The sequence below is a fragment of the Gordionus sp. m RMFG-2023 genome, chromosome 1 (genome assembly GCF_954871325.1).
Source record: "Gordionus sp. m RMFG-2023 chromosome 1, tfGorSpeb1-WG-v2, whole genome shotgun sequence".
Classification (NCBI taxonomy): Eukaryota; Metazoa; Nematomorpha; class Gordioida; order Chordodea; family Parachordodidae; genus Gordionus; species Gordionus sp. m RMFG-2023.
This window is the reverse complement of record NC_088775.1, coordinates 85,290,405-85,312,495: the sequence shown is the minus strand read 5'-3', so window position 1 is coordinate 85,312,495 and position 22,091 is coordinate 85,290,405. Positions and strand designations below refer to the sequence as shown.

The window sequence follows — 22,091 nt, the reverse complement described above, 5'->3', positions numbered from 1 at the left end:
TGAATACCCCCCCCCCCAATAAATAATCCTACCTTCAGCCTCATAGTGGCGGGGGAGTGGCAACGTCTTTTGGAGGCTAATGGATCCATGTGGTCTGAGTCTAGAATAGGATCACCTTCTCCTCGATGGGTTGTAGAAACCACCTAAAGGAGTTGATGTCAGGAAGGGCATCCGATTGTAAAAACCTTGCAAGAAAATTTCCTAATTATTAAATCAGAGGAAAAACTGGCCAACCTGGGAAAACCTGGAAATCGCCATTAAACGGAGAAGATAAAGAAGTTTATTAAATAAATTGATTAACAATATAAAATATACGCGTATACATAATTATAATGACATATTATCATGAATTATAAATATTTTAGGTGACTTTTATTTTTTATATAAATATAATCGCAAATTTTGGTAATGTAAAAAATTATTTTGATACCATATCCTAGCTCAATGAAATTTGTGTTATTTTAACGCAAATCGCTGACTTTGATTAATGTATTTTAGACATGTACATTTGATTAACATTAATTCCTAAATCATCCGTGAAAATTTGTAGCTAATTTCATTGAGATAGTATGGGGTATTAAAAGAACAATATATATATATTCTATTTTTTTGGTCATTAAAAGAAATTGAGATAATTTAGCTCTCCACGCTTAGAACCTCAAACTTTATTCCATGATCATCGAGATTTTGAATCAAATTCGTTTTACGGAAAACTATCGCAGGAGTCAAAACGCCTCCTCTAAATTAAAAATACATATATTTTTTTTTAAAGTAAATAATAATAGATACAGAGTTATAAAGGTGGCATAAGGTTTACGCTTATTCAAATCCCAAACAGTTGACTAATGTATAAATGTAGATTAATTCGGCTCAATGATGCAGAAAATTCGTTAACATTAAGGCGTTTTAATTTATATTAATTTCTTCCAAATTGAGCTGCTATCACTTTTTAAGGAAAACCTTGAGGTCAAAATGATAGTTAAAAAATTTGGTTTGGCCGATTTTTTGACCGGCTAAAAATTGGCCCAAATGGCTATACCCCCCCCCCCACTAAACACTTTGATTTCCAGTATCTAATACTACTTTTTAAAAACATTTTCCACTAAAGATGGCCCACTATAAAATGGTAACGGCGCATGCGCATTTTTGAAAACTGAACCCGCACCTTAAATATTTTTTTTAAGAAAAAAAAAGAATTATAATTTTAAAAAATTAATAAGTTTATTTTTATTTCTAAATAAATTTAAGGCAGAAAAAATTCTCTTTGTAAAATAATTATTTAGTTTCTTAGAGGTAATAAAAATCAAAATATATAAAAATTTATAATATGGTATATATTTAAGTTATTTTATTCCAATTCTATTTAACAAATATAATAACTAAAGTGAACCAGAGCTATTTTTTCACTGATAACGGTTATTTATCTGGTCGGGCTTGGATCTTATAAAAAAAATATTTACAATGCTGTGGAATTCTCCACTTGTTGACAGTTTCGTTTACTACCTTATTAAGAACGATCACATTGAGGTCAACCAAATCAATCATTTTCAAAGCGAAAACTGGCTAAGAATATGGTTTAAGGCAATATTCAGTTCCAACCTTAACCGCCACAAGGCAAGCAACAATATTACATTACACACTTTCAAAAAAGGCTAGCATAACATCCTTCCCTCGAACTAACAGGTCTTTTCAAATGATTGTTTAAAGAAGACGAGATGGTATTGCCTTATGGCACGCCAATCAAATAATTCATATGTTGCACTGGCCCATACGCTTCAAAATGCAATTTTCATTTCCACAAGGAACCACATCTTAGAAATCTTGGGGACAAGACTTGATATGTAGCCTCGTGAAAAAATTACTCTAAATATTAGTAATTCAAATCAAGGATTTTATCTAAGGCAGATAATTTCTTAAAAATCTGTTCATTTAACTTCCCGGGCATCCAATCCTCCCTTAGATGTTTCACATGGCTATTATAATATAATCTGCCAGATTGAACGAGCTCGCACTGGATCTGGTACATCTATAATTAATAATGGCACTTAAAAAAAATAAATAGAATATTTACGATGTAAGCAGTTTGTTCCTTTCCTCATGAAGGGTGAGAGCTACTTGGGTGGCGCATATGGCTGTCGTTTTATACGCGTCTAATTAAATTGATTGGGTTTAAAAACATAATATAGCTATTAATACAAAATTTGGTAAAACGATTACACTTCAAACGCATCGTTATAAAAAGAAAAGTTGTTCAATTTCTGTTTCAAATATTCCTGCTAAAAATAATAATATCACGGTTAGTAAAACCTGGCCCGGAGACGCAAATTTTTATGCCGGCATCGGGCGCATGCTGCATTTGAAGCATGAGATCTCTGCCGCTGAGCTGAGGATTCTTGGAATAGGAATAGCCTTTCGCAATCATGATCCACCTAAATGCAGTCTTAGACAAGTCGTGTCTGGACGGAGAACCATTAACTCTCACTTGACCGCACGTAAATATTTGGGGATACTAAGAAGGTTATTTTAAAAAATATATATATACTATGTTATTATAATATATGCGTCGGTATCCATGAAGCTAAAAATATTTTACGCTTAAAATCCTGTTTTAATGATAGATAACAAGGCCATTTTAAACTTCACTTAGCTGACAATGGTGTAAAACATAAAGTTATATACAATTAATATATTTTTTTAAAAATGATAGGAAATTGCTAATTTATTTTTATAAAAAATAATCTTTTAAATTATACGATATACAGGGTAATCAACCCCGGATTTAGGAATTTTAAACTCTATTTAGAGAAAATGTTGATGATAGGAATTTAAGTGAAAAACTATTTTCTGAAAAGAGATTGAACCTGCCCCAGGTTCATATTACACCCGGCTCAATGAGTTATCCTCCGTGACCTCAAAATGTTTAATAAAACAATTTTAAATTTCTGTTACTAATTTGTTAAACAGCTTTACTCTTAACAATATCTTTAACTTCTATTTTAGAGACCTGCAAGTACACAAACTGCAGGGCCATGCCTGACCTGGATTCGTTAAAAAAATATAGGTTTGGATGCTTAAAAAATATACTCATTCGGCATTTTACGGATAGTTTTTCAACTAAAATAAAATCATTTAATATGTAATAACTTTTAAAAATATCTTCTCTACTATTTTTAAAATGATAAATAAAGATTATTTTTCATTTAATTCAAAAAATAAAGTAGTGAAATAACTAAACGTAGGTATAAAATTATTTTATTTTAATGCGGTATAAATAAATAGTAATCATTATATTACGAACATTTACGGTTTTGCTATATTATTATAATACAAATAATACTTTTAAAGTTTCGACATTATATTTTTAAAAAAAGTATATTATACATGATGTATAAAATAAAAATCTTTAGGAGTCGAGGTAATTTATAACAAACCAGTATTTCGTCTAATGGCAAGAATGACGAAATTTATGCCCAAGATAATAAAAATAAAATCTTTTACAAATTATCGCGAGGAAAGAGAAGCGTATCCACATCTCACCAGTTGTGGAAAAATTCCGCTCACAGATTGCTCTAGATAGTAATCGTCAAAACCCTTTTCGCCAGGTTTGGTTGGGCCAAAATTAGGAAATTAGTTGTGATGAGAAGACCATCACTCTGACAGGCGATCCATCTTTAATGTTTCTTATAATTTGATAGTTAAGTATTTGTTATATTCATCATCTGGTAATAATATATTATCGGAATTACCATCATCCCATAAGTCGTAAAAGGAGTGAGTTTCATTCAACACACCTTCCACTCGACCGGTCGATGGGTATTTCCGTTATTTCTTATTCTTCCTGTAATTTGATAGTTTATACAAGTTTATGTAGCGCTCAGTTCCTGACAACATACGTAATTATCTGATATATATTATAAATATATAATAGTCGCGATTTAAAATATTTGAACCCCCGGGTATTTTTTTTTAAATTTTAGGCCTAGCCCTGCCCGGGTATTTAAAATAAAACTTTACAAACAGGCTCGTGTATCCGGGTCGGGCTTTGGTCCGGCCCTGATGTGCATACTTATTGATATACTATATTATATTTTTATTGTAAGAAAAATTACGTTCAGCCATTAAGAACATATTTTTGGTAGCAGTATCCAAAAATTTAATATACGCACATCCCTAGGAATATGTTTATGGGCGCCCTTGAATATACGTTTCTTGGTTTTAGTAATCAATTTATGATTTGTGAATAATAATAATCATAAAAAAGGACATTTGGTAAACAATTTCATCAAATAAAAAAAAATCTTAGTCATGTGATTTATTAAATTAACATTATCAGTAAAGAATTTTCACCACAGGCCAATTTTAAACAATTTAATCAATAACTCGCTAATTAAAAAAATATTATATGTTTACCAATTCCACTAGTTTCCTAGTGAGTTTAAATTTGGCCATAAGGTATACGATTCCCCCTATAAAGATCGTCAATATGGCGCGTAGAAGGGACTCTACCTTGATATAAGACCTAAATTGCACCTGTTTTAATTTTATTTATTTTAAATTAAACAATTTTTTTTGAAGCGTTTGAAATATGGGAGAGTGTTGTCAATCTATTAATCATTCGATTGATTGAAACTAAGCTTCATCATTTTTTTAAATTTATTTTTGAATTGAGCGAAAGCTCTTGTAGTTTAAAAGATCGGCGACTTATTGACATAAATGACAAGAAAGAATTAAGTTAAGGCCATGCAAGAGCGTTTGCGTTTGAGAAATTTAAAAGTTTAGAAAGGTGAAAAGAAAGAAAGGAAAGGAAGGAAGGAAGGAAGGAAGGAAGGAAGGAAGGAAGGAAGGAAGGAAGAAAGAAAGAATAATAAACCCTCTGTAGATAATATTTTTAAATGGTGGGTGAAAAATCATTATTATTAGATAAAGATGAGTGAATTGATAATTGAATTTTGCAAGCAAGCAAATTCTCAAAGAAATTTTATACTTGATAAACATATTTTAGAAAAGATCGTATTTAAAAAAAAATCATACTTGAAAAACGTCATGCAAGCACCCAGCATGTGATTTATGAGTGAAATTCTATTATAGAAAAACAAATTTCTGCACATACCAAAAAGATAATTCATAAAATGAGATATTTGTCTTTTGACTAACATAAACCATCATCTTGGCTAAAAAATCATTATTTAAAGATTCAAAAAAAAGATGAATATACATTACAATAAAATAAAGTAATTGGACCCTAAGTAATGGAATACCGTTCTTCTTACAGTTGAATCGTATTTCGAAATGAACTATGGTAAAGTTAGGGGTGTACACTCTGGTTTGGGCCTTAGATAACGAATAAATTTATTAGTAGGAGGGGGGGGGAGCGGTAAAGTTATTATACATTATAAGAGATAGATTATAAATTTAACATTGTAAAGCGTATGACAATTATAGCGTAAATTCTCACTTTATTTTTTTCTTCTTTATTTCTCTCTCTTTTTTCTTATTTTCTTACTTCTTTTTTTTCAACTTACCCTATATAATATACAAAAATCGATTTTCTTTTATAACCGGTCTTTTGCCTTCCTTCTCGTACATGTAATACTGACTTCTGAGTACGGCCGATTTATCGGCCGCGAAGAATGGTAAATACCAAGCGTCCTTACCAACAACCTCGCCGCTATCCCCACCTGATTTGGCGATTCCCAAATTTCCCAAGCCCTTGATTTTGAACAAAAACGGTCTCTTCTCCACAAGGAACGATTTGTTAAAAGGTAATTTCTTGGGCATCAGCTGGTTACCGACCTCCTCGAGCTTGTCATAATTAGCCATGCTCATGAGCGCCGATAAAAAAGTGGTATAGTTAATGGTCGGGCTCTGGTAAGAAATAAAAATGATATTTTATTAATGTAAGTAAAATTTGTGTCGATTTATTTGATTGATTATTATCTGATATTCACACATACCCATCCGATAACTGTAATATAAAACAAATTGAGGACCGGGTAGTGAAAGAGTAAGTAGGGAGGGAAAAAAATGATTGGCTTGTAAGAAATTATAAGCGAAACTGGCCTCGACCATATCGAGATGGTCGGTAAGTAGGGAAAGGGGTTAGGCCTGACCGAGGAAAATGTTAAACTAACAAAGATAGTGGCATAAATAACATTCTTTGATTCACATAATTTATCCTTATAATATGCACGGATGGACACTTAGATGAGCTGTTCTACAATGGGTAAGATATAATGATGGGGGACGGGCAAATTAAATTTTTTTAAGCATAAAGCGAATGAGCGGGAGGAATAAGTCAGTTTTGGGTATAGTCATGAAGCTTACCGTGCCCCCGATCTTTAGCGGTAAATTCAAGAAAAGTAAAATCAGTTTTTGGAAATTGCCTTTAATAAAAAAAACTGCGCGTAAAACTCACGTTGCCTCGATCTTTAGCCATAACTTCTAAATATCCTTCCATTCTATCAAGTTGTCCTATTTTTAATATTTATAATAATATAATTAAATTATTTCAATGAGAGCTCGATAGAAAAAAAATATCTACAAAATTATCAAAGATTTATTTTTTCGCCCAAAGTTTCGAGCAAAATAAAAAATCTTTGAAAATCCCCAAAAACAAAACGTTTATTTTTTTTAAAAAAAAGATAAAAATCATGAATTAAACATCAGTCTTGCCCACTCACGATGGCGCTTCAAAATTCGTGCTTATTCACATCAGATGCTCGATTTTTTCTTAGTCCGACTCGCCCACTCACGAAAGACGAAATTTTAATAGAATCAAGTTTCAGAAAATGATATTTTCTAGTCTCGGTTTTGGCAAAGTGCCTACCTACACTTTCTTATTTTGCTTATAACTCAGTAACGTTTCATTCCGTTGTTTTCCGAATAGAAGATCAATTAACGGGCTACACAATGATATACGTTTCGGTAGTTGATCCTCAAGTCGTTCCACCAGCTTCAAAATTTCAATAACTCACTAACCTTTAATTCTGCTAGTGTCTGGGTTGAAGATCAATTAAGTCTCTAAATATTGGCATAGGTTTTGTTAACTTATACTCAAGTCGCCAACTTCACGAACCTACTATTTAGAATCAATATTTTTTTCTACTAAATTTTTCAAAACATGATTATATAATATTTTTTATGGCTTTCATTTTGGAATTTGTTTTTTATTTTACCTTTTTATTTTCTTTCATCAAAATATTAAACATCTGTAGTCTCTTTTCTAAGGGTTGCAAAATGGGGTATTAGCCAGCCTACCGACATCCGCAGTTAAAATATATTTAAAACAATGGGTGGGAAGAACTGGCGAGGTAAATTTGAAATATATTTTGGAGAAAATGAGCAGAACTAACTTGAATTTTATTTTTTAAGTTTAAGTAAAAATATATATAATTTTTTTTTTTTTATAAACCATCAAAATTATTTTCAGCGAAAATGACGCCCATATCCGAAGGAACGCAATCGAATCCGCAAGCGCCAATGATAAACACCTTAGCCTCGGCAGCTGCTTTGTCGTATTTCAGTTGCGTTTTTTCGAGGACCTAGTTGATCATTAAAAAATAATAATATATATATATATAATTTTTATGTCTTTGTAATATAAATTTTGATAATTGATAGTAGTTATAATAACTATTTGGCAAAAGATGTCTAAAGAAATTTAAGTTGTTTTTTTTTGTTGAGAAATAAAATATGAAAATGCATTAGTTAAGAAAGAAATGGAACGAAGTAGAAAGTGAGTGAAAATGAAAGTGTATTATAATTAATTTGAATGATAGCCAGTCGACTCCGTACATTTCGAATAATTCGAATCGAATACTTCTCTTCTTACGAATAGCAAATCATTCGATTCGAAGTCGAAAATTAATTTTTTTTTAAATATTAATAAAATTTTTATAAACTAAATACTTGTAAAATACAATTTTAGTTACGATTCAACTTAATTTTATTTTACTGCTCAATATTATATAAATACTGCCCATTTTGATAAATTTATTGCCCAAAAATTTATAAATACTGCCAAGATAAGATTAATTTGTTGTATAAAAATACTGCCCATTTTGATTAATTACTCGATTATTTCAGGAATATCATCTTTATTTTACTATTTTTTTTATTTTGCCTACAACTCACTTCCGGTTGATTTTTGTGGCATCCGGTTTGAAAGAATGAGTAAGCACAAATTAGGCACTAAAAATATTTGGACAAATTAAATCATGACTGCTTTAATTTTACATTTCCTAACGATTGATTCTCAAAAAATCATAGCCTTTAATATCTGTTGCTTTATTTATCTATCTATTATATATATTATAATAATCATAATAATTTAATAAGCCCATGAAATACAATTCAAAATGTGGATACTTATAGTTATATTATGTAAAATAATAAATATTACAATCAAATATCTCTTTTTGAGATAAAAGTATTTAAAGTTGGTTAGCCCGAAGATTAATAACCTGCTAAAAAATATAATAAAAATATTTTACTACAGCAAATGGAAAAGATGCTAGAGTATAAAGGGATACTTGATTCTTCATTGATGGAGAAAATATAAACCATGCACTTCTTGATAATGAAAGTATTTTAAAAAGTCTTGTACAACTATATAATTTTATAAAAGCTATTTGTAGACAAATAGCGTTAGTGAAAGTGAATAAATTTAACTCATCTGACGTTCCTCAAGCATTTATTCATATCAGAACAGAACGAAATTAAAGTGACTAAAAAATTTATAAACATCGGATATTTTTTTTGCCGGAACATACATTTTGCTGCACATATATTTGACCCAAGATGTTGCGGATTTAATTTTAAGGATGAGTTATTAAAGAAAAATTTTATCAATGCTAAACTAGTACAGCATCGGAAAGAAATTAATCCCCAATATATTATTAGAAATCTCGAAATAGAATATAAAAAAAAATTGATAAGGTCAGGAAATTGTTATAAGAGCAAATATCCGGTTTATAGGAAAAGTAACTTCTGCAAATGACAAGTATCTAGATTCTAGATGTTTAAGCTCAAATCTGCAATTTTTTTTATCTTCAAATGAAGATAACAAACAAAATAATTGAACTTTTATCATACCTGTTTAAATAATATGTTAATAGTCCATATGTTTTCAATAAAGCATTTTAGAAAATCAATATTGGCGGCCTGTAAAATGTTTTTAAAAGGTTTCCTCTTATTTAACCTAATTTCTCAAGAAATTAGTCATAATTTTAGTTTACCTAGAAAACTACATCACCAGGTAACACCTTCATCTTTCAAACATAATGAGTTTCTTTTTTAAAGTAACGTTTATAGCATTATTAAATAACAAGTCTAATCTTGTAAATTAGCATGATTGATTCACTTATTAAAGGCCCACACAGTGTCCTTAATAATTATCTCTTAAAATAAAAGCTTTGCAATTTATTATAACTAGTGTTGTAAACGAAAGCGTTCACGAAGTTCGTTTTTTTTTTGAAAAAAAATGATGTACGGCGTTTTTTTTTTGACGAACTTTGAACGTGAACGCGTTCAAATTTAACGTTCGTTCCATTTTAAAAACACATTTTTTTTTTCCAGTCATGGGTTACTTTACTTGAATATTTACTGATATGATATGTTGTCAAAATGTAGTAGTAAATAATTAATTTTTTTTAAAAGGTAAAATAAATAAAGGTGAAAAATCTAGAAATAGAATTTACGGGAAAGGATAGGGGATAAAAAAAAAGGAAGCTAGGAATATGGAAAGTTATTCAATGGAAGAGATAAAACGAGATAGTTAGAGTGAATAATGGCGGTAGCAAATTTTTGGCGTAAGAAGAGGGATTCCTTAGGCTGATCGGTTTTTTCGCGAATTCGTTTGCTTAATACTTTGAAAAAACGTTGAGTTTTGCTACCGAAGGTGGTGAGAATGGAGCAGGCAATTTTTATGAATAAAAAAAAGAGTCTAAGGAACCGTACTTTATGGTTTTTCGAGATTCTGCAAAGGGCGAGGGCATCGACGTTATGGTTAGATGGTGCATTTGGGTCAATGCAGGTGAAATCCCAAACCAGGAGCTGACCTCTTGACCAAGGAATCAAGGACATACCATCAGGACGTTTTCCATCGGTTCTAAAAATTTGGTTGGTTCAAGTCTAGATGGAATGCCTCCTGATTTGAGGGCGCGTAGTATGATGTTGTTGCACGTGAAAAACGGCCTCGACAATAGCCACAATGGAGACAATGTCTACCCTTGCTGTCAACACTGGTTTCGCAATGTTTGCATTGGTACGGTAGAACAATTTCGCAATTGTGCCGTAGTCCAATAGCAAATCTTAGCTTCAGCAGAGAGCAAGAAATCAAGGTTATTTGAGGGTATGATTTCCAGAAACTCATAACCGGATCCTTGGTTCAATTGGTGAAAAACTGTGAGATCGTCATCCTGAAGGCTCGATTTTAGGTAAGCGACGGAGCCTTCGTTGAGTGGAATATCCCAGTTCTCTATGTGAACATGAGGAGGGTCGTGAAGTATTTGGGACAACGGAATTGTCCCAAATGGTCTGGGCTTCAGCTAATAAGGGGTCCGGGAAGTTAGAAAGCTGGCTAATATTGAGTCAGAAGAAAGACGAGAGGCGATGAAACCACTAATGGAAAAAGTTAGAGGTGAGCTTAAGCCGATACCCCCGAGCTTCCATGGAAGTGATGCTTGTAACAATGAATTATGGTTAAAGCGGAGATTATGAAAAATTTAATATTAATTCGAATTTTTTAAGAAAAAGTCTCATATTTTTTAATCAGCTCTTTTTCCTTTTTCTCATATAAATTTTTTAACAAGCCATTATTATAGTTTATTAATTTGAATATTATTGTTTACATTTTAATTTAATAGATTAGTGTAAGCATGGGTATTATTATTTCATTAACATCCTCTGATTCTGAAAATTTAAAATCAGATGCATTAACATTGCCATGATCCAAATATGATAAATATTTTACAGTAACATCTTATATCAAAGGAATTCATTACATACCAAATGCAAAATGTGCCCAAAAAGTTTTATATCAGTTTCAAAATCTTCAGGTTCCAATTTAAAACAACATTTGATTGCAACATTAATTCTTTTATTTTATATAATATAACTAAGTTAAAATCATTAAATTTGAAGAAAAAATGCATTTGGATTTAAAAATTAAAAAAATTAGTGGCCTTAAATATGATCAACCATTGATAGAAGCAGTATTAAATGGGATTAATAAAAGGTAATAAACCTATCAATATCAAATTAATTACATATATTTATTTTAAGATTAGAACATATATATGAAGATTAATATGTTCTTTCTGCAATGATACAACCAATATTTAAGCCTCAATGGTCATGGACTTCCACGAACCTAATAAACTTGAATCCCGGAAAATAATTCCCCGGAAAAAAAATCCCGGAAAAAAATTCCCGGAAAATAAATCCCCGGAAATTAATTCCCCGGAAAAAAAATCCCCGGAAATTAATTCCCCGGAAAAAAATCCCCAGGAAAATAATTCCCCAGAAAAAAATTCCCAGGTAAATAATTCTCCGGAAAAAAAATCCCCGGAATAAAATTCCCCTGGAAAATAATTCCCCGGAAAAAATTTCCCCACTATACATTGAATTGCTAATGCATTGCTAAACTGCATTGCTAAAAGGCAATCAATCATTATCAATTATAAATCAATCAAAAATTTATTACGTATATTTTTTTAATGATAATTTTTTAAACTTTTTTTAAAATATATTTAAATCATTTTTTTATTATAAATGAAGAATACTGATTAAATGATATAGTATATAATTTTATTTTTATTTAATATTATTAATAAGAAATTTATTTTTCTAGCTTATTAAAACAAATATACATTTTATTCAATTTTAAAAATTAACAAATATATATCCGTAAGAGGGCGTTATATGTTTTAATATGTATCATTTTAGGAAACCGGAATGATGATTGGATAGCATTTTTTTTATATTTGGGTATATATATACATATGAAAAACCTAAAAATTAAAAATTTTTTTAGGTTTCTTTGATGTTTAATGAGTAGGTTTAGAATAGTAAAACAATGGAAATTTTTTAAAGTAAATATTGCTGGCGTTATTTATCAAAATCTCTTCATTTTGTTTTATACGTGTATATTTACGTGCTAAGCATTATTCTAAAAAATATTTTGAAAATAATTTGATTTGACCGATTGCCGAGCTCAAAATCGATCACTCACTAAATATTCGATTGACCAAATTTATTAGGAATATAATTTGAAAAATGTTGATTTTCGTTTTATATATCTATAAATACGTATAAAACATAATCCTAATAATTCTTCAGAATTAATTTTATCAAAATTTTTAAATATTTTATTTGAGAATTATTATTTCGTTGATTTATTTATAGGGAATTTTTTCTCCTAATTTTGTAATTTTAATTATCTTAAAAACGGAGATTTTTTTTCCGGGGAATTATTTTTCTAGATTCTTTTTTAATATAGCTTACATTTAATATATTTATTGTAGCTTTCGTTCTCTTCGCTACACTGCACAAGGTACGATTCCCAAACAATTTATTTTAAATGAAATAGTTACATTTCTCATATTTAAATAAATATATTATGCTAAGCTAACCTATCTCATATTTTACTTTTAATAAACCTTTTATCGGTCCGTTGTCTCACCCCCTCCTTCATTATTATATAGGATTTAACTTGTAATATACAATAAATTTATTGAATTTAAAACAAATTAAACAATAACATAAAATTTATCGAATTTAAAAACATTTAATGGTAAATCTAAATATATTTCCGCGAATATGAATTTGATGATTTATTTTCAAAAAAGATACTCCAGCAGTAGTCCGCCAACATATTTATACGATTCTTGCCGGGAATTTAAATTGAAAACTTAAGACCCCCCAAAACGAAATTCTTTACCATTTTTCTCAAAAAGCAATCGATAAAAAATTATAAAAATTAATAAATTTATAAGGAAATATAAATCTAACACTATCACCAATTTTCAGGGATTTTCATTTGATACTTTTTAAAATATATCCGTATTACCATTTTTGAGATTTCGAAAAGTTGCCTTTATACGATAATATTTTTAAAACTTGACGTGAAGGGAAAACTTAGAAAACGAATTCGAACTCAATGTCAAATTCTGCACCAAAACTTGTTTTTATTTATTTTTTCTCCCATTTTTCTTGTCACACAGTACAATTAATAAGATAAAGACATAAATATTAAATAAAACCTATACAATAATTTTAATCTATATTTTTTCAACTATTTAGGTAGAGATATCAACATCCAAGGATGTTTTTATCATCTAACTCAATCAACTCATAGAAAGATTCAGGAATTGGGGTTAGAATCATCATATCGGAATGATCCAATGTTATGCTTATTTGCAGCTATGATCGATGGATTAGCATTCTTACCTATACACGATGTCAAACGAGGTATGGAGTATTTAAAAACCATTGTATCGGATGAAAACAAAGAATTATTGTTTTATTTTGATAAAAATTATGTGAATGGAGAATTGAGACATGGGAAAAACTCTCAAAGGCAAGTAGAGCCATTGTTCCCACCAGAAACATGGAATGTGTTCAATGTTACGATTGCTGGGGAAAATCGAACAAACAATGTATGTGAAGGATGGAATAACCGATTTAAGCATATTGTAGGCAACAAAAAACCGAAGATATGGGAACTACTCGAAAAAATAAGGATGGAAATAGCGGTTGATATGGGAAAAATCGGCCAATGGAATATTGGGACATACACTCCCAAAAAAAATCGTATTTATGCAACGAAACAAACTATTTTAAAAAATTTATGCATTGATTATTTAGAAGAGAGAAGGGACTTGCCCAATTTTCTCTCTTCAATTGGAGAACATATACGTTCTAGAATTGTTTCTTTTGAATAACATAATTTATTATTCTATATATCATTTAACAAAATTATAATTATTTCTTTTCTGTAACTTTTGAAAAAAATTCATAAGCAAAATAATAATTGTTAGATTAGAAAAATATAATACTCACTGCTGATAATCACCTCTGGATGTATTTTGATTAAAGTGGTCAGCATTTTTCATTACTTTTGGCAGTATTTAATTAAAATTGGGCAGTAAAAAATATAATTTTGTAAGTTTTATAGTGATTTTGTATTCAGTCAGTTAAATTCTTAAAGTAGGATACTTCAGTAAAATAATATTTATCAAATAGAGGGTATCAGATTGAATTGCTAATTTCCTATTTAGCCACAAAATTTATAAAATTATATTATTTAATAGCTTATCCTTGTAAAAACAAAAAGGGGCGCTATTTAAGAGTCAGTAAACTGTGAAAAGCCTTTTATCATATTTCTAAAAAAATGATTAAAATTTGTGTAAAAATAATTTTTCAATAAATACCTAAAAGTTGATGAAAGTGTGTAAAGGTGAACTAGATTTATTTAACTTTCGTTTTATTATTTAAAATCTCAAATCCTCGAAGAAATTTGACTTTAAAAAACATTTCTATTTAATTAAATACTGCAGAGCAGATCCGGGTCACGGGATTTTTTTTCCGGGGAATTATTTTCCTAGATTCAAATTTACTAGTAATATAATTTGAAAATTGTTCATTTTTGTTTTATATATCTATAAATACATATAAAACATAATCCCAAAAAATATTTTAAAAATATCGTGGTTTGGCGGATAACCGACTCGTATATGTTTTACTCGTAATTATAGATATATAAAACAAAAAATGAACATTTTTCGAATCAACTAGTAAATTTTATCAATCGAATATTTAGTAAGTGGGGTTTTGAGCTCGGCAATCAGTCAAATCAAATTATTTTCAAAATATTTTTTAGGATAATGCTTAGCACGTATATATATACGCGTATAATACAAAAATGAAGATTTTTCCATGGATAACGCCAGCAATGCAGTATTTGGTCATTCGGTCGGTTTTCGGGTCAAATCACGATATTTTTAAAATATTTTTTGGAATTATGTTTTATACGTATTTATAGATACATAAAACAAAAATCAACATTTTTCAATTTATCTTAATAGCAAATTTGATCAATCAAATATTTAATAAGTGGTCGGTTTTGAACTCGGCAATCGGTCAAATCAAATTATTTTCAAAATATTTTTTAGAATAATGCTTAGCACGTAAATATACACGTATAAAACAAAAATGAAGAGATTTTGATAAATAACGCCAGCAATATTTACTTTAAAAAATTTCCATTGTTTTACTATTCTAAACCTACTCATTAAACGTCAAAGAAACCTAAAAAAAATTTTTAATTTTTAGGTTTTTCATAATAAAAAAAGTGCTATCCAATCATCATTCCGGTTTCCTAAAATGATACATATTAAAACATATAACGCCCTCTTACGGATATATATTTGTTAATTTTTAAAATTGAATAAAATGTATATTTGTTTTAATAAGCTAGAAAAATAAATTTCTTATTAATAATATTAAATAAAAATAAAATTATATACTATATCATTTAATCAGTATTCTTCATTTATAATAAAAAAATGATTTAAATATATTTTAAAAAAAGTTTAAAAAATTATCATTAAAAAAATATACGTAATAAATTTTTGATTGATTTATAATTGATAATGATTGATTGCCTTTTAGCAATGCAGTTTAGCAATGCATTAGCAATTCAATGTATAGTGGGGAAATTTTTTCCGGGGAATTATTTTCCAGGGGAATTTTATTCCGGGGATTTTTTTTCCGGAGAATTATTTACCTGGGAATTATTTTCGGGAATTTTTTCCGGGGAATTATTTTCCGGGTATTTTTTTTCCGGGGAATTAATTTCCGGGAATTTATTTTCCGGGGATTTTTTTTCCAGGGAATTAATTTCCGGGGATTTTTTTTCCGGGATTTTTTTTCCGGGGAATTATTTTCCGCTTACCAATAAACTTATAGCGTTATTGAAAACCCTAGAAATGATAATACAAGAACTATTAATTTCGAGATATCCTGGATTGGAGGAGGCTAACTTATCTCAATTATATGAAGCAAAAGGCAAAACAATAAATGTTTTTAATAAATTCCACGCTTAGAAGAGTTGTTTATTAAGTATAATACTCCAATCCCCTCATTTGCGTAGTGTATGTTTTTAATATACTTAATTTCGTATTAACTGACAAGCGTTTCTGTCTATCAGATGAAAATTTTGAAAACAATTGTCCATTAAAAATTAATAAGAAAAATTTTTTATAAATAAAAATATTATTTATCCGCTTAATTATATTGCATTTATAATTCTATTATCAAAATAAAACTATATTATTTTTTAACATGGCTAATATAATGGGCTAAAATATATAAAACATTTATTTATATTAAATTATAAAAAAATTTTCTGCCCCCCCCCCAAATTTGAAATTTTTTTTTAGAATTGATTATTTTTATATTTTTAATATAAATTTTAAATATTTATTCAAAAATATTCAAAAAACATGTCTATTTAGAATTGATTATTTTTATATTTTTAAAATAAATTTTGAATATTTATTCTACAAACATATCTAGTTTGTAAAAATTTTTTTTATCCTGTTTTATTTTTATTTTTACCCAATATTAAATTATCATTCATTCATTTTTTTTCATCTGTTTTTGTTGTGTATCACATTCTCTATAGGTATCACATTAATATTATAATATATAACCAGTTATTTTATTTTAGAGCGTTTATTTTAAAATTATGAAGAAACAATCAATTATAAACTCTTATTTTAAGTTAAAGTTAAACAAATGTCAAGCAACATCACCTCTACAAACTACTAGTAATACTACATCAGAAATTTCAGAAACTGATTCTTCTCATAGTTAGTATAAATTTATATTATTATTTCATGACTTATATGATATTGATATAGGGCAATATTTGTATATTATTATTTAATATAATATATATATTTTATATAAGATAAGAGAAAGACATTTATTATTAATATTATCATTTTTGTATAATAATTTTAATTATTAAAATAAATATATTTACTCATATTTCAAGATATGAATGAAGCTAATCTAGAAAATCAAGAGGAGGAAGATGGTAAATAGTTTAAAATTTAACCCAAAATTTTCTATTTATATATTTTTGACAATATGAATAGGAGTAGGAGATTATGGTGTTTCATTATTACATTTTGATTTTAAAACAAATAAAGACGAAGAAGAGACTCAATCATCTTCATCTAGCAGCTCAGTCTCTCATTGTCAAGAAGCAACTAGTAATTGATTTATAAATATAAAAATATTATATTTTTTTGTTAATCTTTAAAGATATAATGTTTATGACTTTTTTCTAGTTTTTAATACTGAAATTTTACTGATCAACTTTACTGATAATCTTCATCAGGGTTGGGCACTACAGTAACTTGTATCTTAAATACAAGATAAATTTTGTGTTTGTTCATTTTCAGCATGCCCTTCCTTCGCCCATCCTGATGACCATTATTATTTATGACCCTTTCCCTCATTACAATTTATTAATTATAATATTTTTAGTGTCAAAAAAGTCCTCTAATGGTTCAATTCAAATCCCTGGTGACCTTGGCCAGAATAAACCAAATCAAATCAAATTAAACAATTACGCGAAAAAAGATATCCATGGAAGGCAAAGATCATTTCAAAAATCATGGTATAGAGGCCGAGACTAGTTGGAGTATAGTGTAGAAGCTGACGCTGCCTTTTGTTTTCCATGTAGGAAATACTTGTGTAATCTAAGTGATGAATTTGGACAAACGGGATTCAGAAATTGGAAAAATGCGTTAGCTGCCAAGAAGGGACTGCTTAAACACGAGAGCTCAAAAGCTCATTTAAATTCAATTACAATATGGCATGATAAAAATCAAAATATAAACAATGGTACAGAAATAACTAAAATGTTGGGAGGTGATCAAATTAATCGTAATCAATATTATATTAAATCAATATTTGATTTGATGCTGTTTCTTAGCATACAAGAGCTACCTTTCCGTGGGACTGGTTCAACAAATATTACGGATGCTGCAAAAGATGAAAACATAATTTATTCTTCTGGACTATTTATAGCAATGTTTTCCTACACCATCCAAAAAGACCCTGAATTAAATAAAATTATGAAATTTATACCCCAAAATGCCCAGTATACATCACCACAGATTCAAAACGAAGTAATATCCATTATGGCAGATATGGTGCTTGAACATATTTCAGACAAATATAATAAAAGCGAGATGCCTTTTTTTTGTCTTAAGGCCGATGAGACAAAAGATGCTTCAGGTTGTGAAAATCTGAGCATAATAATTCGCTATATTTTTTCTGGAGAAATCCAAGAAAATTTAATAGGAATCATTAATTTAGAGTGTCTTTCTGCTGAAAGCATTACAGATTGCATTTTAAAGCAACTTAATGATCTAAATATTAATTCAGCTAATATAATAAGCCAGGCATATGATGGTGCAAACGTTATGTCTGGCCGAAATGGAGGAGTGCAAACACTTCTTCAAAAAAAATTAATAAAAATGTTCCTTTTATACATTGCTACAACCACAAGTTGCATCTTGTGGTTCAAAATTGGTATAATAATATTGTTATTATTTCTAATTTTTTTAATTTATCAAATGCATTGTATAATTTTTTCAGGCGTTTTAACGTATCCTGTAAATATACAGGCCACACCCTTAAGAGACTTTTAGACCAGAGATGGACTGGTCATTTAGAAACATCTCGCATTATTTATGAGAATTTTGAGGCTATTGGTGAAGTATTATTTTACTTTTCTAATAGAACTCTTAATTCCGAGGTTTCAATTCATGATTCAGTCGAAGCCTCTGGTCTTTTATCTCAATGTATTAATATAAATTACATTATATTAGCCATCATAATTTATGAGATATTAATTACAATAGATCCACTAAATAAGTATCTACAATCAGTAGGTACTAATTTAGTGGATGCTAAAAATTGTATTGATTCTACTATCAATATATTAAAAAATAAAAGAAGTGATAATTCTTTTGCTTTGATTATGATTAAGGCTGAAAAACTTTTATCAAAATTTAATCTCACTCCCCAAAAATCATCACGGGTACGTAAAACGCCTAAAAATTTCCAAGATTTTTTAGTTGATAGCAAACTAGAATTCGATTGTGAAAAAGACTCCAATTGGAGTTCTTTAAAAAGGATATATTATGAAATTATAGATAACTTTGTGGATCGTTTTTTAGACCGATTTACAGAAGATGATTTTAATCTTTTTTCATCTTTTAATACATTGTTCCCCCTTGACCCTGATTATTTTTTATCAGATAAAATGGCCCCATTAAAATCCCTGTTAAACTTAAATATGGAAACACTGCATCATGAAATGAAGATAGCAAAAGGATTGCTAGCTTCGGAAGCTAAAGAAAATCATAATTTTGAAAACATCTTACATATTATGTATAAAAAAATATATAATCATGCATTTAAAGAATTATATAAATGCTACTCAGCAGCGATAATCATTGGGATATCAACGGCTTTTTGTGAGGCCTCGTTCTCTACATTAAAGAGAGTTTTATCGAGCAGTAGAGTCTATGAAGGATAAACGTAAACAAAATTTAGTATTAATGGCGTATGAAAAAAGAATAACGCAGAATTTATCTTTTAGTTCATTTATATTAAAATTTAAAAATAAAAATCGCCGTATTCTATTATAGTAATATTTTGTTTTGTATATGCATATTATAGTATTATTTTGTTTTGTATATTCATATTATAGTATTATTTTGTTATTAAATTTTTAATAAAAATAGGAAAAAATTTCTATGAATGCGTAATTATTTGTTTGATTTTAAAAAAATAGTGCCCCCCCCCCAAGTAAGCACTTGGCCCCCCTAAGTGAAAATTCCTGGCTACTGCCCTGAATATTAATAAGTCTAAAATAATAATTTTTATATAAAATTTGTTATATAAACTTAACATTTATATAAGCTTCCATTATATGATAAAACTTGTGTTTTTTTTTCAAGGCTATAATAATAATTGTTATATAAATTATAAATTTATACAGGCCTTTATTATTTTATAAAGCTATTTTTTCATATCAAATAGTGTCTAGTATAGTGAAAATATCACCAATACAATTCTTTATTGATGGAAAATGTATAAAATAAGCAAATAGAATTTTCCTCATAAAAAAAAACTTATTTATCAGTTCATTATAAAAGTATTATACAATTAGGATATGAGTTATATTTTTAATGTATATCATAAAACTAACCAATATCTTACAAATGTTTCTCCACATATGTCTAAGTAATCTGTCCCATTTTCAATACAAGCTTTGACAACTGGTTCACCATATAATATATACTTTCAAAAATATTTTAAAAATAGAATTAAATATTTTATTTTAATATCTTAGAGTTAATTCATGAAATATATATAAAAAATTACAGGTCCCACACAATTGATTAAGAGATTTGTTTTAACACAGATCTCTTTCAAAGAGATTGCATCATTAACATCGCCAATGTATAGTGGAATGTTTTGCAGGTCAACACCTATATTATGAATATCTAAAAGCTTTATAGCAATCATAAAGTACCACTATTTTGAGAAGCAGTTTTTAAGGCTTCAATTAGTTTGGCTTTATTGCGACCAGCGACCGCCCATTTCACTGATTTAGATTTATCCGTTTTGGCTAATTCTTCAATAATGAAAATAGCAGAATACCCGCTAGCTCCAAAAATAATAATATCAAACTCCCTCGTCATCGTATAAATTTAAAAAAAAAAATTTGAACGTGGTTTCAAAAACAGCTGAGTGTTTTTAAACTAAATAACAAAAATATCCTCAAGTAAAAGCAAGAGAATTGTATAAAACTTTTATATATTAAGAAATTAATTCTAGTATTATTCGATAATTATGTTATTATATAAATTTAAATAAATTTAGGGTTTAAAAACATGATTAGTTAATACCTCTTCTGCATTCTTCACCCTCGACCTGTAATACACAACTAGTGCATTTTGAAATGTATTTAACCTTAAGCTTTTTTTTAAATATTGAATTAGAAAATATTTTAAATGTAATTCCATCAAAAAGTGTACCATTTTAGGAGTAGTTTTAAGCTTGACTATAGGTATCTTTCTACTAGTATATAAATGACACAATCCAGTATAAGATTTTAGTTTAAATAGCTATTAGTATTAGTAAAAAAAATTTAAAAGATAAAAAGTTTAAAACGATACCAATTTAAAACAATTGTATAGACTAAAATTAATTTTGAAAAATATATAGCATCATAATTTAATTAAAATTAACTAAAATTCAGAGTCACTTTCTAAACTTTGAAGTTATTATTAAAAGTTGAACTATTTAAATTTTTGATATAATTTACAATGTTTAAGTAAAGATTTCGTATGCATATCAAATATCTTAATGATTATAAAGGAAGATTATTTAAACAAATACAGAAATGGAATAAATGGTCTTCTTATCCGTTTTGTAGCGATATTCTATTAATAATGAAGAACTATAAGAAATTTTAGTTTCTACTGCAGCCGTATTTTTGATTATTGCGGGATTTGCTGTGTTATTTCTACTATTATTGTTTGGGCAGGTATAAATTTATAGCTAGAATAGTCAAGCGATTTTATAAGATGCATTATTTGTTTTATGCTTACCCTCTTTTTTGTAAAAAACTCTGGATAATCAGTCATATCGGTGTTTTAATGGTTTATTTAGTTACAATTACTTTTATTATTTGAATGAGTGGACTGTTTATTCTGTTATCAAAAGTTTATTCTCTGAGTTTTGTCTAAGATTAGAGAGATTATATTAATTATCGGATTTAAGGGGAGATTTTTAATAGTTTTATTGCAAGGAAAATTACTCATATTTTAGGCTTAAACAAAGTGATTTAAAATTATTAATAATATTTTAAGATAGTGCTAGATTGTCCAAAACAATCATGATTATTTTTTCAAATATGAGTTCTTATTCCAAAAAATGAAATTGAACTTAGGTGCTTACTATGAAAGAGGTCAAATTGTTATGTTAAAAAGCTT

General features: G+C 28.4%; 2 protein-coding genes across 3 annotated transcripts; one reads left to right on the top strand and one right to left on the bottom strand.

Annotated features, from left to right (window-relative positions):
• Positions 1-322: 322 nt before the first annotated feature.
• On the bottom strand, positions 323-20,833 carry LOC135923248 (saccharopine dehydrogenase-like oxidoreductase). Of its 2 annotated transcripts, XM_065457901.1 has the most exons (10): positions 20,627-20,833; positions 20,476-20,582; positions 20,311-20,391; positions 7,412-7,541; positions 6,416-6,471; positions 5,560-5,865; positions 4,411-4,530; positions 2,308-2,509; positions 2,072-2,150; positions 323-739 (listed from the first exon to the last, which is right to left on the bottom strand). In XM_065457901.1, exons 1-10 carry the CDS (start codon positions 20,793-20,795, stop codon positions 637-639), a joined length of 1,353 nt encoding a protein of 450 aa, XP_065313973.1. In that variant the 5' UTR covers positions 20,796-20,833; the 3' UTR covers positions 323-636. The 2 variants fall into 2 exon arrangements, with proteins under 2 accessions (XP_065313973.1, XP_065313981.1); XM_065457909.1 differs by lacking the exon at positions 20,627-20,833 and having other exon boundaries at positions 325-739; positions 20,300-20,391; positions 20,476-20,581.
• LOC135922400 (uncharacterized) lies at positions 16,626-19,624 on the top strand. The gene is made up of 6 exons (XM_065456781.1): positions 16,626-16,874; positions 17,063-17,104; positions 17,166-17,282; positions 17,560-17,710; positions 17,780-18,601; positions 18,679-19,624. Exons 1-6 carry the CDS (start codon positions 16,751-16,753, stop codon positions 19,622-19,624), a joined length of 2,202 nt encoding a protein of 733 aa, XP_065312853.1. The 5' UTR covers positions 16,626-16,750.
• Positions 20,834-22,091: the final 1,258 nt, after the last annotated feature.

Bases quoted from the DNA above. Each gene is read 5' to 3' on its own strand.
- LOC135922400 (XM_065456781.1), top strand. From the start codon at position 16,751: ATGAAGAAACAATCAATTATAAACTCTTATTTTAAGTTAAAGTTAAAC. The intron at 17,711-17,779 runs GTTGGAGTATAG...GTGTAATCTAAG, and splicing joins TGGTATAGAGGCCGAGACTA to TGATGAATTTGGACAAACGG. The intron at 18,602-18,678 runs GTTCAAAATTGG...TAATTTTTTCAG, and splicing joins ACCACAAGTTGCATCTTGTG to GCGTTTTAACGTATCCTGTA.
- LOC135923248 (XM_065457901.1), bottom strand. From the start codon at position 20,795: ATGACGAGGGAGTTTGATATTATTATTTTTGGAGCTAGCGGGTATTCT. The intron at 20,392-20,475 runs GTAATTTTTTAT...TATTTTTGAAAG, and splicing joins TAATCAATTGTGTGGGACCT to TATATATTATATGGTGAACC. The intron at 740-2,071 runs GTAAATATTCTA...TTTTTAATTTAG, and splicing joins AGGAACAAACTGCTTACATC to AGGAGGCGTTTTGACTCCTG.